The sequence below is a fragment of the Monodelphis domestica genome, chromosome 7, assembly GCF_027887165.1.
Source record: "Monodelphis domestica isolate mMonDom1 chromosome 7, mMonDom1.pri, whole genome shotgun sequence".
Lineage (NCBI taxonomy): Eukaryota > Metazoa > Chordata > Mammalia > Didelphimorphia > Didelphidae > Monodelphis > Monodelphis domestica.
In genome coordinates this window covers 229,552,731-229,568,910 of record NC_077233.1, presented here as the reverse complement: position 1 = coordinate 229,568,910, position 16,180 = coordinate 229,552,731, and the positions used below count along the sequence as shown (strand labels likewise).

The following is a 16,180-nucleotide window of genomic DNA, read 5'->3' as shown; positions in this document are numbered from 1 at the left end:
TGGGAAATATACAGTCAATAAAAGTCTCTTTCATTTCACTCTAGAGCCTTCTTGCCATAGGAAGGTGGGGGAAAAAAGATTCTGACATCTTCAACAGAAAGTTTATCTTCTCTACCTCCTTCTCTCTTTGTATCTCATACCTGTTGCTGTTCCTCTGACTCCCCACTCACAAGACTGAAACACATATATAAATCAGAAATTTATAACATGTTGGCATTCAGTAAGAAATGAGCAGAAATATAAACAGTAAAAGTCAGACAAGCTTTAGTTTTAATTTATTTTTTCTCCTGTCTTGCATCAGTTTCCCTAAAGGGAAAATTTCTTTTTTTGTTTAATATTTTATTTTAATAGCAAATCTCCATGTAAGTTTTCCAAAGTTATATAATCCAAATTGTCTCCCTCCTTTCTTCCTTCTCCCTCTCCTGGAACTAGCAAGCAATCTGATCTGCATTATACATGTATTATTATGCAAAACATATTTCAATATTATTCATTTTCTTAAGTGAATGATCATATATAATTAAATTATAAATAAATAAAATATAACCCCAAAACATATACACAAACAAGTGATAAATTATATGCTTTCATCTGTATTTCTACTCCAATAGTTCTTTCTCTGGAAATGGATGACATTTTTTGTCATAAGTCCTCAGAAATCCTGGATCATTGTATTGCTGTTAGTAGCAAAGTCTATCACATTTGGTCATTCCACAATATAGCAATTACTATACATAATGTTTTCCTGGTTCTACTTATTTCACTCTGCATCAGTTCATTTAGGTCTTTGCAGCTCTTTCTGTAATCATCCTGTTCATCCCTTTTAGCATAATAGTATTCTATCACCATCATATACCACAGTTTGTTTAGCTGTTCCCTGAATGAGGCACATCCCTTTAGTTTCCAATTCTTTGCCACCACAAAGAGCAGTTATAAATATTTTTGTACAAATAGATCCTTTCCCATTTTTTAAATCTCTTTGGGATATAGACCTAGTAGTGGTATTACTGGATCAAAAGGTATGCATCCTTTTATTACCCTTTGAGCATAATTCCAAATTGCCCTCCAGAATGATTGAATCAATTCACAATTCCACCAGCAATGCATTAGTGTCCCAACTTTAGCATATCCCCTCCAATTTCCCTTTACTGTCATATTGGCCAATCTGATAGACATGAGGGGGGTACCTCAGAGTTAATTTAATTTGCATTTCTCTAATCAAGAGGGATTTGAAATATATGATTATTTATAACTTTGATTTTGTCATCTGAAAACTGCCTATTCGTATCCATTGATCATTTATCAATTGAAGAATGACTTGGATTCTTATAAATTGACTTAGTTCTTTATATATTTGAGAAATGACACATATATAAGAGAAATTTGTTTGAAAAAAATGTTTTCCCAGTTTGTTGTTTCCCTTCTAATCTTGGTTTCATTTTGTTTGTAACAAAAAACTTTTAAATTTAATATAATCAAAATTATTCATTTTACTTCTCGTAATGTTCTCTCTTATTTGCTCATAAAATCTTATAAAGGAAAAGTGTATACAATGATGCTCCACCTCAAATGTGTTCAGTCAGTTCTAGTACCAGTGTACACTGAGGCAGCACAGAGCTAATAGCTCAACCACCCTCCCTCCACCCTATCTCATACCCATCTCCGTCAAGTCTTTATTCTCAAACTCTTTTCAGAGCATCCCGTCCATATCCAACCCACCCTCAGATGCACACCCATATCTTTCCTCCTGCAATAATTCTCCAGGACAAAGAGAAGACAATATGGTCATATAGCCTAATACCTCTTTAATGTAGAGAAACCAAATATTTCTGACCTGAGTGATGGGCTTTATTATTAGTATCTATACAGACTGTTACAAAAATAAATACAAAATAATTTTTTGGGTTTTTTTGTACTTAGAACCCCTCACAGTGTCTAGTGTATATAGTAGGCACTTAGTGCTTATTGATTAACCAATGGTATCTCTATAAGGACTGTATGTGTGTGCTAGTTTTCCTCTAAGGAACCAAATTTTTATGTGTCTGTTTCTCTATGTCCAGTGGAGAGCCCAAATGAACTGATCACTTCTTCATTGTGGGTACCAGACAAGGAATTCATACTTCATCAAAAAGATGTCATAAACCCCTGAACAAAGTCCTCATTGGTGGCTGTAATGAAGATTCAGGGCAATGTCCAAACATAGCTTCTACGTAGCCTCAAAATTTCATTCTTGAGAGCTTCTCACTACTCCCAGGTTGCCTTCTCCCTAAAGAAATTTTGTCCATAGGAGTCTACCTAGCCTTTTTGGGGAACTTTTAAAAAATCTACTCTTTCACAACAAAGGGTACAGGTCAAACAATTGTCCAGGTTTCTTCTATTCTTTCTACCATTGATGCTGATATAGTGGTCATTTCTGTCTCTGCCCCAAGGTTTCCACCATTTTTATCTTAACAACCACATCCAGAATAGCAATTCTTCATATTGTTTTCTCCACTTTTTAAAGGATAAATTGTCACTTGGGCAAGCCAAAAATATATTAGTTTTCTTTCTTTTGGTAGTGTTGCAGTATATGTCTGGATAATTGAAGTTCCTAAAGTGCCTTTGTGTCTGGCTTGTGATCCATTTCCCAAACTCCTCATCGTTTTCCTTCTGCCATTCAGGTGGTCTCCTAATATTGCTTCTGTTTCTCCTTATACTGATCTTTGTCCAGTTGCCCTCCTTGGAGCTCCCCCTCTTTGGTTTCTGGATTGCCTCACGCAAATATATGTTATTATCTTTTTTTGCCTTAACAGAAGAGAACAAAAAGAAGGTCAGAAGGAATGACAGACTAGTAGGGCAGCTTCAAAAGTTACATGTTGAATAATATGGAAAAAGGATCTGCAGTTTTTCTGATCTGCTCTGCACATGGAAATACCCATTGGTTCCCCTTGTCTGATTTCCTGAGACTGAGGAGGCAACTTATAACTAGGCTAAGATTACCTTCAACTGTGCACTAGAACAAGGACTAGTCACAGGTTCGAGGCTGTATACTGGGCAAAGATGGTAATAAAAGGGGGAAACAGTTGTGTGCTTCTGAGTGAGGTAAGCAATTCAGTTCCCACCATGGTGTAAGGCCTGCAGTGGAATTATCAAGATAGCAAGCTCAGACCAAGGAGAAAGCTGCCACTCTGTCATCCCCAGTGCTCACAGACTTCAGCATATCTTCCTTCACGGACCGAATCTTGAAAAGGACTGCTTTTCCCTTGGATTTCCCAATCAAGATTCCATTCTTTCTAGAAGTGCTCATGGGGAAGAACTAGACTATACTGCTTCCCCCTAAGTTACCATCTTTGCTGGTCTCTCTCCAGTGGCAACTCTTCCTTTGGTGCCAGCCCACTTGCCCATGCTTGGGAAATTTTTCAAAAAATCTTTCAGCACAAATGCTAGGGAAAGTGAAGACACCAGCTGCCAAAGCTATAATCTCTTCAGACTTCTCATTGCTCATAAGGTCAATGACAAAATAAGGAAACACACAAAGACAAAGGTAGCAGCCAGAGGCCCCAGGAAAAGCTCAGCTAGTTACATCCCACATAGGGAGTAGTAACCCATGGCTCTCATATGGGGGTAGAGAAGGGCCATCTTCTACAGGTCAACAAATTCACATCTTGTGACCCAGAAGGCTGCATCCAAAAGCCAAAAGTGGACTTTTTTCTACCAGGAGTGGCACTCCCCATCATCAGCTCAGCCATCATTTAGAGGACTCTCAGAAAATTAGTCCATTCCTGGCCTAAATTGCATCCTCTCTCCCAGAGCTCCAACATAGTCCCCTGACAACAGGCAGAGAATGCTGGGAGAATGGGAGAATGAGGAAAGGAAGAGGCCCCATTATATTTAAAAGGACAGAGTTGGGTTAGAAAATCTTTACTTTCCAGCTTTAAATCTATGTCCATCTACATAAGTCATTTCTTAGAGGGTCTTAAATGTAGAGCAATGCCAGCAGTCGGGGGACCAGTTTGCAGTTTTAATTAAACATTCCCTTGGTGATGTTTAAAGCTCATCCATATCACATGGGAATAATAACCAGCCAATTCTGGAAGCTCTAGCCTCAGCTCATGTCAGGGGCTTTTCCCTTTACCCTTGCTAAGGAAGGCAAGGCAAAATTACAAAGAACTCAATTCTGTTCAATTTGACAAATATAGGAGAGTTAGGTTTAGATCTGACATGAACTCTGGATAGATAACTTCTGAACATAGTCCCTGATGGGCATAAAGGTACTCAAAGCTTAGCCTCTCATTGCCCTGACTCCCATTCCATTACCTGGTGAAGAAGTGCAATTCCTTAGCCAGATTCTCAGGCTTTCCACAATACAGCTTTCCAACCTTATTCCACAATTTTTTGTTCATGATATATTCCAGCCAAATTGGGCTACTTACTTTTTCTTGACCTGATGTTGCCATCTCCTGCTGTTAAGGTTTTTTGCACACACCTGGAGCCAACTATCTCCCTCATTTATGCTCATTAATTTCCTTCCTGTCTTTCAAGGACCAGCTCAGGTGTCATCTCTCTGAAGCCTTCCCTGATCCCCCTCAGAAGTGATCAATTCTATCAGACCATTCTATTTGACTTCTCTTACACACATATTTATTTATATTTCACAAACCCCTCCTCTTTGCTAGACTAAGTTTCTTGAGGCTTTGCCCTGCCTTTTTTCCCCTCTTTGTTCAAATGAGAGAGTATTTTGTAAAAAGCACATAGTGGGCATAATATAAATGCTAATTCCCTGCTCCTCTTCCCTTTGGATTCCAAGTGTCTGAAAGAGGTTACAAGATCTCACTGGGATTCTTGTTTGTTAATTATGAAAAAGCACTTGACTTAATAAAACAAAATGCTACCTTAAGACTCTTTTACAATTAAGGTATGACCCATCCATACACAGTAGGACCTTATTTTACACAAATTCCACACACCCGAATTCAGGTATACAAGATTGGCAATCAAAAACTTGATCAAAAAAAGCAGAAAAAAATTAATAATTCACTAAATTAGTACCATTTTTGCAGCCCATCACACTCTTCTCCATCTGAGAAACGTTAGTGTGAGGCATGACGCTATTTTATATTAACCAGTAGTTCTGATGCCTGATGTCTTTGTCTGGAGTTTTCTCTTGTAACAAATTGTGTTTGCATAAAAGGTATGTTTCTCTTTGTTTTATTAACACTACTTAGTTATTAATAATGGCCCCAAAGTACAAAGTAGCTCTGATAAACCCAAGAAAAGTTATAATGTGCCTGGGTAGGTTCATTTAAGAAATATTTATTAAATAATGAGAATCACTATTATGCCCAATTTTCAACTTACACAAAAGGTGTTGGAAAGTATTGGTTGCATAAAACAAGGTCCCACTGTATATCAATTCCATCCAAAAGGTTCCTTGAAAAATATAACAACAGAAATAGCCCTATTTAATGAAACTCAGATCATAGACATCTGGTAAATAATAAAGAAGGTAGATGGATGCTTCCCTGCAAATGCTTTCCACTGTAATGGAGGAGATCCAAGATAGAGTTCACTTTGGTGAGGGATTCCCTACTGAAAGTGAGGTCCTCCAGGCCCTCCTGTTTGTGGATAACTTTGAGCTTATTACATCAAGTCCTGGAACACTGAAGAGTCTCCTGGATCAGTAGGGTTAGTATTCAGTCAGTAAGGAGGTTAACTATTCTCACATGGAAAACCAAATGGGTGAAAAACATCCATCACTAAATCATGACATACATTTGGATCAACAACTTAATAGAGCTTGTTTCTCATTATGTATAGCTGGGACATACAGTATAGGTGAAAAACAAGTTGGGATTGCCTTTGGGAAATTGAAAAGCTCTTTTAATGACCCCAAGTTTCTCATGAAAACAAATGCCCTATTTATTTATTTGTTTAGAATACATGATTCATAATTTTTCCCTCCTCCCTCCAGGAGCTGACAAGCAATTCCTCTGGGTTTTATATATATATATATATATATATATATATATATATATATATATATATATATATATATATATATATATATATATATATATATATATGTGTGTGTGTGTGTGTGTGTGTGTATACACACACATATACGTACATACATGTACATATGTATGTATGTATGCATGCATGTATGTATGTATGTAATTGCTAAAAACCGATTTCCGTGTTATTCATATCTCAAAGGCCCATTTTTTAAAAAATCAGCTTCCTATATGTGTTGTTATGCAGTGGTAAGACATGGAATACAACCATCTCCAAAGAATTTTAAAAACCAGTATCACAGAGAGGACAATGGAAAGGTACGTGATGAGTGTGAACAGAATGTGACATATAACCAATGAGGAACTCCGAAGAAGGACAGGAGAAATAGGTAATGGTAAGGTGTTTAAATGAAATGAAAAGGGGAAGCCAAACTACTCCTCTGGAAATGCTGTAATGTAGGAGAAAGCAAAAGGTTTCCAGCACATGGAATGAACCCTCTGTGTCCAACTTTGTGACAGACTAGGGCAAAAATAGCACAGGATGATCAGGTCTAACCGGAATGTGATTTGCATTTTGGGGGAGAACTTCAAAATTGATGTGGCCAAAGAGCCATTAGACTATCTGAGTATCTCCAGTTTCTAGCATGAGGCTTAGTAAGTATTTGTTGATTTGCATTGGATTAGTATATCTAAAGGGACAGTTAGGTGGTGCAGTGGATAGAGTTCTGCACCTAGAGGCAGGAAGACATCTTCCTGAGTTCAAATCTGGCCTCTGTTACTTCTTACCTGTGTGATCCCTGTCAAGTCACTGAATCCTGTTTTCCTCAGTTTCTTTATATGTAAAATGGACTGGAAAAGGAAATGGCACACCATTCCAGTATCTCCACCTAGAAAACCTCAAATGGGGTTATGAAAAGTCATACACATGTGAAAAACAACAACAAAGTATGTCTAAAGATTGCTTCAAACTCCTTGAACATAGCAATTTTGCCCATTTTTTCTTATATAGCCTCCCATAGAGTCCTGCACACTAAAGACACTCATGAATGTTGACCAGTTAATAATTAGGATGCTTTATTTATTTGGTTTTGGGCATGATCAGAAAAAGAACCTTGTTTAAAAAACAGCAAACATTTATTAGATACCTCCAGTGTGAAGAGCATTGTGCTAGATATTTGGATATACGAAGATAAATAAGAAACAGGACCTTTCCCTAGGGACTTTACAGAATTAACTGGGAAGACATGACATAGACACAAGAAAGGATAACTGACAGCATAGAGAGTAGCTGCTAAGTCCTGCATGAATAGTTCAAAAATTGGATGGCTCTGTACATGGAGTCAGGGGTCTGAGGCATAGGGCACATCTCATGGAATTCGCCCAGGGAACTCTGTAAATGCCTACCTCCGAGTGAGATGTCTCTGAATATTTTCTTGGGTTTGGGTCCAGACAGAGTGGGTAGCATTTCAGTATGGGTACAAAGGAAACTTGGGGAACCTGCCCCACCTTATCTTCTCCTCTAACTGCTATTTGCCTCTGGGTCCCATTTTTCATAAGGGAAATGAAAAAGAGATCCAGTTCCCACCTAAGAAAGGCTTTGAAGAATGGTTTGACACCCACAGTTTAACATTCCAGAAGCTTACATTGATGGATCTGATCAGCCAGGGCACTGCTGTTCTGTGAGTCTAAAATTTAAAAAAATAATAAAAATAAGCTTCTCCTCAGCCAACTGTAATCCCCATCTCCCTCCCTGCTTCCCTCCATCTTCCCCGGGGAAGCATTGAAGCTCATAGTGACATGTTCTCCCTTTAGGAACAAGAACAATAGTGTCATGCAAAAAATACACTTTCCTATCAAGGCTGTCAGTCGCTTTGAATCAAGACTTTCTGAGTAAGTATAGCCCCAGCAGCTAAAGAAATGTGTAACATTTCATTTTAGCAGATAATGTTTTAAATGCTGCCTTTCCAAAAGGTTTTGTCCTGGGCTTTCTACCTCCAGGAATTCATTCCTTCTTGACACTTTGCCCAAGTAGAGTTTTTGCTTGTTTTAAGTCACTCAGCTGGAATCATTGACTAATTCAAAGGATTTATACTATTGAATCCATTCAGTCAACATTGATGAAAAGCCTGCTACATGCAGGGCACTGTGATAAGCATTGAGGATATAGGAAAGAGGCAAAAGACAGTTCCTGTCCTCAGGGAGCTCACAATCTAAGTTAACTAGGTGCCTGCTATATTCCAAACCACCTTAGGTTCTATGGATATAAGAGAATGCCAGACAAAGCTCTTGTCCCCAAGGAGTTTATAATCTCCTAGGTGGAGGGGGGCAGAGGCAGGAAGGGGAAGGAAGAGGAGAAATATGAATAGATGAGAAGAAAGTGTGATGGAGGGGGCAGTTAGTGGATTGAGAACCAGGTCTAGAGACAAGAGGTCCTGGGTTCAAATGTGACCTCAGACACTTCCTACCTGTGTGACCCTGGGCAAGCCACTTAACTATTGCCTAGTCCTTGCCACTCTTCTGCCTTAGAAACAACACACAGTATTAATCTAAGATAGAAGATAAGGGTTTTTTTAATTTATTTTATTTCATTTTTTGAAGATAAGGGTTTTAAAAAATAAGACAAAGGCTTAACATTAAAAAGAGGAATGCCCTATCTCATAGATAGTGAAACAATCAGGTCTAGAAGCAGAAACTTCATGTGAAAAATTAGTAGAAAGTAAAATAGGAAATGTGGAGCCAAACTCTGAAGGCCCTTTGCCAAGCTAAGACATCAGAACTTTCCCCTGTAGGTAATAAGGAAATCACTGAAAATTTTTGAACTGGAGAATTGTACAATGAGAATAGTGTTTTAGAAAAAAATTAATCTCTCCACCATGTACTATGTGGATAGGTAGTAGAAGAGGCTGGACCATTTAGTCAACTAGTATATGAATATAGGCATGATGTGATGATGAAGGCATGGTCTGGAGAGTGAATGTCAAGGATAGAGAGGCCATGAGACATTTTGAAGAACCTGAAAAGAAATGGTGAATGGTTGTAAGGGGGAGAAGGAAAACTCAAAGATGACATCAAGGACCCTTCATCAAACTCCCCCTATGGAAATACTATTTTGAATCACCAATTTAAATAGTGTGTCCAACATCGATGGTAACTAGGACAAATAAATTGGATGTTGGGGCATCTCCCACCAAAGCAAACTAAGTATGAGGTTCAGGAAGCAGTAATCACTGAAGGAGAGATCAGAAGGTATGAGGAGTTCACATTCTGGATCTGTCATTTACCTGGGGCACGTCATTCAAGTATGTGGGACTATAAAATGGGAATAATATTATGCCTTTTGCCTAGCTAACAGATTTGTTCTTTTTTTATTATTTTATTTAATTAGATGATTTAGAATATTTTCCCATGGTTACAAGACTCATGTTCTTCCTTTCCCCCACCCCCTTCCTATCTGTTGTGCAATTCCACTGGGTTTAACTGTCACTGATCAAGACCCATTTTCATATTATTAATATTTGCACTAGGGTGATCACTTAGAGTCTATATCCCCAGTCACATCCCCATTGACTCATGTGGTCAAGCAGTTGTTTTTCTTCTGTGTTTCTACTCCCACAGTTCTTTCTCATAAGTCCCTCAGAATTGTCCTGGATCATTGCATTGCTGCTAATGGAGAAGTCCATTACATTCAATTGTACCACAATGTATCAGTCTCTGTGTACCACGTCCTCCTGGTTCTGCTCCTTTCACTCTGCATCACTTCCTGGAGGTTGTTCCAGTCTCCATGGAATTCCTCCAGTTCATCATTCCTTTGAGCACAATAGTATTCCATCACCAACATATACCACAATTTGTTCAGCCATTCGCTCAAGATTGTTCTTAAGTGATTGTTCTTATGTGATATAGAAGTGGAAAAAACTTTGAAAAAGTTAGAAGTATGATATGTAAGTAAAAGTTGGCAGCAAGATTATTCACAGCTTTGCTTGTGTCTTGACAGAGCTATTAAAACATATCAGCAAAGAATTCAGTGGCTCATGGAAGGCAGCAAAAAGGTAACAGAAACAAAAGTTTTTATCTTTGCCCCTTTTATTCTCTTTTTGCCTCAAAGCTATATTTTAAATGAACTTGAAATTAGAGGTCTTGGATTCAAATTTGGCATTTATTAACAATATAATGGGTAAATAAGTCACTTAACCTCTCTGGGCATCAGTCTCAGCCTCTGTATAATGGGCATAAATGATATTTCTCCTTCCAGCCTCAAAGGGATTGCCATGAAAATTCAACAAGAAAAGGGGGTAAACTACCCTGTGACCATTAATCACTTTGTGCTATTTTTCATTATATTATTAAATATAATATTCATGATTCTAGCAATCACATATCACAATCATGTGTTTCCTTCAAAAAATTACAGCAATTTCTTACATGAACCCTTAATTTCTTGGTAGTCTCTACATTTTAAAATGATATATGTTATATTTAAACTTAAAGTATGTTATACTTTAAATAATAAATCCAATTAGACATGTGTCATAGAGTTGATAGACTACCAATTATTTACACCTTTAAGTTAATTTCTACATTAACTAGGAACATTTAGAACAGATTTTTACCCCTCGATATCCTTGTTCTCCATTTCTGCATAAATTTTCCTTTTAGGTAGTCAGAGGGTATATATTTTTATTATTCTATTTTCTCTACTTTATACAACTTCATATAAATAAAATTCATTTTTATGTTCATCATACTTATCATTTTAATAGCATAATAATATTCTCTTCCAGGCATATCATCAAATGAGCCTATGATTTTATATGGACTTAGATCTTCCCTCCAACAATGCATTTCTCCCTGCCCATATGAGACTCCTTCCATGTTCTTCCTTAAATTCATCACAAGGAGGAGTCCACCCCAAAACATGCCAAGCGTGCTCCCCCATTTCTCCTCACATCCAGAAGATCCCAGTGGCAGTCTGACTTTTGTGCCTTTTACCCATCACGTGCCCAGGCCTTTTTGTCACTCACCCATTTCTATCATATGCATAGATAGACCATTATTTGTTTAGCCCCTCACCAATTGTCTGACACTGAAGTTTTTTCTAGTTCTTTACAATTACAGATAATTCTACTGTCACTGTTTTTGTAGGATCAATGATTTAGGCTAGGAGGGACCTTCACAGAGAGTCCCAGGAAGTTAAGTGACTTACCCAAGGTCATACCAGTTGTAAGTTTTTTCATTATGACACAATACTGCACAAAGATATTTAGCACCTTCTGGGTGCCAGGCTTAATCACTGAAGATGCAAATAAGAAAAAGATAGTCCCTATGCTTACAATCTAATAGGAGAAGGCAGCACCCAAAAAAAAAGTTGAAAGAGGGAGAGGGGCAGAGGGTACCCAGTGCCTTTGGGGCACGGTAATGCTGTGGAGTCAAACCCAAGTAGTAAAGCTGGCAGGAAATGAACTGGCTGAGTTTCTGGGCTGTCTTTAAAGAGAAGCTTTGGGAGGAACTTTCTGTTCTACTCTGCAGCCCCACAACCAAAGAGACCAAGGCAGCCAAAGGTCCTAAGGAGGTATGAATTCCAAAGTTGAAATAAGTTTGACCTGGGAGGTGGAATGAGGAAGAGGCATCATGATGGTAGGGAAAAAACAAGCAATGCAGGAAATATACTTTTTACATATTCTCAGGGTAAAACCCCTGATAACGAGGTTATTGGATTAAATTTTCACATTACACTAAAATGTAGTGACCCTGTGGGGTTTTGGTGTTGCTTCCTATTAAAAGCAAAGTTCAGTTCCCTTTCCTTAAAATTATAATACCTCTTATTATCATAGCTAGCATTTATATAGTTTGCAAAGCACTTTATAAATACTATTTCATTTGATCCTCATCAAGCCCTGGAAGGTAGGTGCTATTATCTCATTTAACAGATAATGAAACTGAATTTGAAAAATGTGCAACTCACCCAGGGTCACCCAGTTTAGGAAGCATCTGAGGTTGGATTTGAACTGGAGAAGCAACAGTTAATCTTACTGTGAGTCAGGAAAATATCAAAATGAGTCTCAGGCTAACCAGTTAATATCCATATCACCTTAGAAAAATCACTTAAAACTCTATAGACCAGGGGCAGCGAGGTGACTCAGTGGAGAGAGAGAGAGAGAGAGAGAGAGAGAGAGAGAGAGAGAGAGAGAGAGAGCCAGGCCTAGAGATTGGAAGTCCTGTTCAAATGTGGCCTCAGACACTTCCTAGCTGTGTGACCCTGGACAAGTCACTTGACCCCCATTGCCTAGCCCTTCCTACTCTTCTGCCCTAGAACCAATACACAGTATTGATTCTAAGATGGAAGGTAAGGGTTGTTTTTGTTTTGTTTTTTAATGGACCTCAGTTTTCTTCCTTATAAAATGAGGGTTGGGTTATGCTCATTTTAAGTTTATATTTTCTTTATCTGTAAAGTAGAGATAATAATACTTATAGTATTCTACCCCACAGAGTTCTTGTGAGGATAATGCTTTGCAAACTGTAAATCACTATTATAGAAGTATGAATTATAATGCCTGGTTAATTTCATTGTATTAAGTTTTATTTGAGCAAAGGGGCAAAGAGTTACATAATGTGATCTGGGTACTATACACAACTTAAACCTGTGTGCCCAGACTTTGAGATCATGACAAAATCCAGCAAGACTGGGACATTTTAGTTCTTTAAAGCCTTGAAGATGAGAGTGACATGGAGCCAACACTCCCCCTGGGGTTTGTATTCTCTATTTTTTCCCCAAGAATAGCTCCTGAAGCTCTCACCATATGCTAGCACTTCTGCTCTAGTATGGCACAGCCAAGATGAGAGGGGGTTCACAGGAGCAGAATATGACTAATGGGAAATTAGCCTGCTCCCTTCTTTGTGGCTTTGGGAGAGAAGTTTTTTCATGTCATGACCTACTGTGAGCCATCTCTGTGGTTTTCTGCCCCGAGATTTGTTCCAAATGAGTTCTTCACCAGTGGTGTTTTGTAGACTCTGAAAATGGGTCAGACTTGGACATCCTCACAGGTTTTCATAAAGCCAAGGGTTTGTCTTCAGCCAGTTGACTAGCATTTATAAAATCCCTTCTCTGTGCCAAGCACTGGCTAAGGTCTGGAGATACAAAGAAAAGCAAAACATTTGGAGAGAGAGAGACAGAGAGAGACAGAGACAGAGAGAGAGAGGGAGGGAGAGAGAGAGACAGAGAGACAGAGACAGAGACAGAGAGGGAGGGAGAGAGAGAGAGAGAGAGAGAGAGAGAGAGAGAGAGAGAGAGAGAGAGAGAGAGAGAGAGAAAGAGAAAGAGAAAGAGAAAGAGAGAGAAAGACTCTTCTTTCAAGGACACCTGGAGGGTATCAACATCAGTATTACTTCTGGAAAAAGAATAATCCCAGAATGGGAGGAATGGGCAAGGAGGCAGATGGGGATAGGTGGGCAAAGTTTTATTTTTTATTTATTTTAATTTAAAAATATTTTTCCATGGTTACATGATTCGTTTTCTCTTGTTCTCCTCTTCCCTCCCCTCTCCCAGAACTGACAAGCAATTCCATTGAGTAGTACATGTATCATCACTTGATAACCTATTTCCCTATTATTCATTTTTATAATAATCTTTTAAAACCAAAACCCCCAATCATATACCCATAGAACCAAGTGAGAAATCATGTTTTCCTTCTGTGTTTCTACTCCCACAGTTTTTTTTCTCTGGATGTAGATAGTGTTCTTCCTCATAAGTCCCTTGGGATTGTCCTAGGTCATTGCATTGCTCTTAGTAGCAAAGTCAGTTACATTTGAACATCTCACAATGTTTCGGTTTCTGTGTACAATGTTCTCCTGGTTCTGCTCATTTCACTGCATCAGTTCATGGAGGTCTTTCCAGTTCATATAGAAATCAAGCAGTTCATCATTCCTTATAGCAATAGTATTCCATCACCATCATATGCTACAATTTGTTTAGCCATTCCCCAATCAAGGGACACTCCCTCATTTTCAATTTTTTTGCCAGGGGACAAAGTCTTTAGCCTTATCTTAACATCATCTTCTGCCAAGAAACACAAGTAAATAACACTGAGAATGTGTCATTTTCAGCTACTTCTCTGGGGCTCCCATTCTTCTGCCTCCTCAGCAAGGACTTTAACAGTACCAGTGCTCTTTGCACTTCATGATTCAGTGGAGGAAACTGAAAGCTCCAGAACTTCTCAAGGTTTGGTAATTAGAGAAGTGCAGAGGGTCCCAAAAGTCACAATGATGTTTTAGCTCAAATAGCTTCAGTCTTGGTACCTTCCCAAAAGTCTTAGTGCTGGTTTGAGCTTTAATAACTTTAAAAACACAGGAAGATTTTGGGGATAATCCATGTAAAGTGTCTCTGATTCACTGATTCAACAAACATCTTTGCCCTTAGGTGTTTGGCCTCCTAAAAGGAACTAAAGTTGGAGTCCTGGTGGATGTTTCAAATATTAGTTGTCATTTTCAGATGCAAGAATTCCAACATGACTTATTGGTAAGTAGATCTTATGAACTTTGAAAAAAAAAAAGTAACTCTACCTGCCTCAAGTCAATGTTCATGAAGCATCTAATGTGTTCCAGGGACTGCTACACTATAGAGAAATATATATTTTTTAAATTTCCTGACCTCAGTAAGCTTACAGGCTAATAGAGGTTGGTTTTTTCTTGTTGTTGTTGTTGTTGTTGTTGTTGTTGTTGTTGTTGTTGTTGTTGTTGTTGTTCAGTGGAATCCAACTCTTTGTGACCCTATTTGGGGTTTTCTTGGCAAAGATACTGGAGTGGCTTGCCATTTCCTTTTAAAATACATTTTACAGATGAGGAAACTAAGGCAACCACAGTTAAATGGCTTGCCCAAAGTAACATAGCTAGTTTGAACTTAAGAAGATGAGTCTTTCTGACTATAGGCCAGGCACTCTATCCAGTGCTGCACCTGGCTGCCTATGCAAATAACCATTATAGGAATTAGAATGGGGTGAGCACATAGGAGAAACTGGGTTAGACTGAGAGATTCACTTTTAGCTGGGTGGATTGGGAAGGTTTAATGGAAGAAGCTGCACCTGAGCTGTGAGAGAAGGGGTGCATTTGATAGTGGGAGATGAGTCAAGAAACAGTTATAGGCATTAGAGAAAGAAATTGTTGACTAGAAACAGGAAAGAACAACCTATGATCTCAATGAAACAGTGGGAAACTAGGAGTAAGAAGATGTCTTCTCCTAAAGTCAGGCAGCCTAAGGAAAGCAATAAGTAATGGAGGAGTTGATAAAGGATGAAAAGATTTATAAAGAGGAGAAATCAAAGATGAAGGGAAATGGCTCAACAATTTGCGAAAGGAAAAGATACTAGCAGAGAAGGGAGGTACTGGACAGCAGTTATTTAGAACTGGAAGGGACATTATTAAAAATCATCTAGTCTGTGGGTTTCTAATTTTTTGAGCCTTGAGCAGGCTAATGAAGCCTAGGGACCACATCTCTAAACAGTGTTTTTAAAAATAGAAATAAAATGGATAGGATGACCAAGGAAACCAAAGGTGAGTGAAAAATAAAAATGCACTTGATCTGATACTGATACTTCACATCTATTCTAAGATAGGAGATAAGGAAGGAAGGAAGGAAGGAAGGAAGGAAGGAAGGAAGGAAGGAAGGAAGGAAGGAAGGAAGGAAGGAAGGAAGGAAGGAAGGAAGGAAGGAAGGAAGGAAGCTAAGTGTATAGACTTCTAAGGGTCTGTGCACCCTAAGTTATTAACTCCTCAACTAGTGAAACAACATCATTTTACAGACAAGGAACCAAAGACAAAAAAGGTTAAGCAACCTCATGCCCAAGATCAAATAAATAATACATAGCAGAGATGGGATTTGAACACGGGATCTCTTGACTTAGAATTAGGGTTTCATCTAGTACCCTTTCCACTCTATTATCCTGCTTAAATGAAAAGGAACAACTGTATGAGAGAGGTAGCAGGGAAAAGAGGTTTGTGTCCAGGACTGAATGACTTCTTCCATTTCTGTGTCTTGTTCTGACTGATAGGAATTAGGAGAGTAGGAGGTTAACATTAAATTTGCAAAATGGGCTCAATTGTAAAAAATGGATAAAAGGAGATTTCTGATGCTGATGTTTTGTTGTTTGTTTTTCGACAAGAATGGTTCATTAACACTAAGCTACCAAACAGACAAA

General features: G+C 38.4%; 1 protein-coding gene across 6 annotated transcripts in view; it reads left to right on the top strand.

Annotated features, from left to right (window-relative positions):
* Positions 1–16,180, top strand: part of VWA3A (von Willebrand factor A domain containing 3A) — an 83,244-nt gene that overhangs the window by 16,934 nt on the left and 50,130 nt on the right. For all 6 annotated transcript variants that reach the window (XM_007498236.3, XM_056806540.1, XM_056806538.1 and 3 more), the window contains 4 exons: positions 7,551–7,672; positions 7,806–7,883; positions 9,988–10,042; positions 14,407–14,505. In XM_007498236.3, the coding sequence (XP_007498298.2) occupies positions 7,551–7,672; positions 7,806–7,883; positions 9,988–10,042; positions 14,407–14,505 (354 nt within the window). The remainder of the gene's footprint in view (positions 1–7,550; positions 7,673–7,805; positions 7,884–9,987; positions 10,043–14,406; positions 14,506–16,180) is intronic.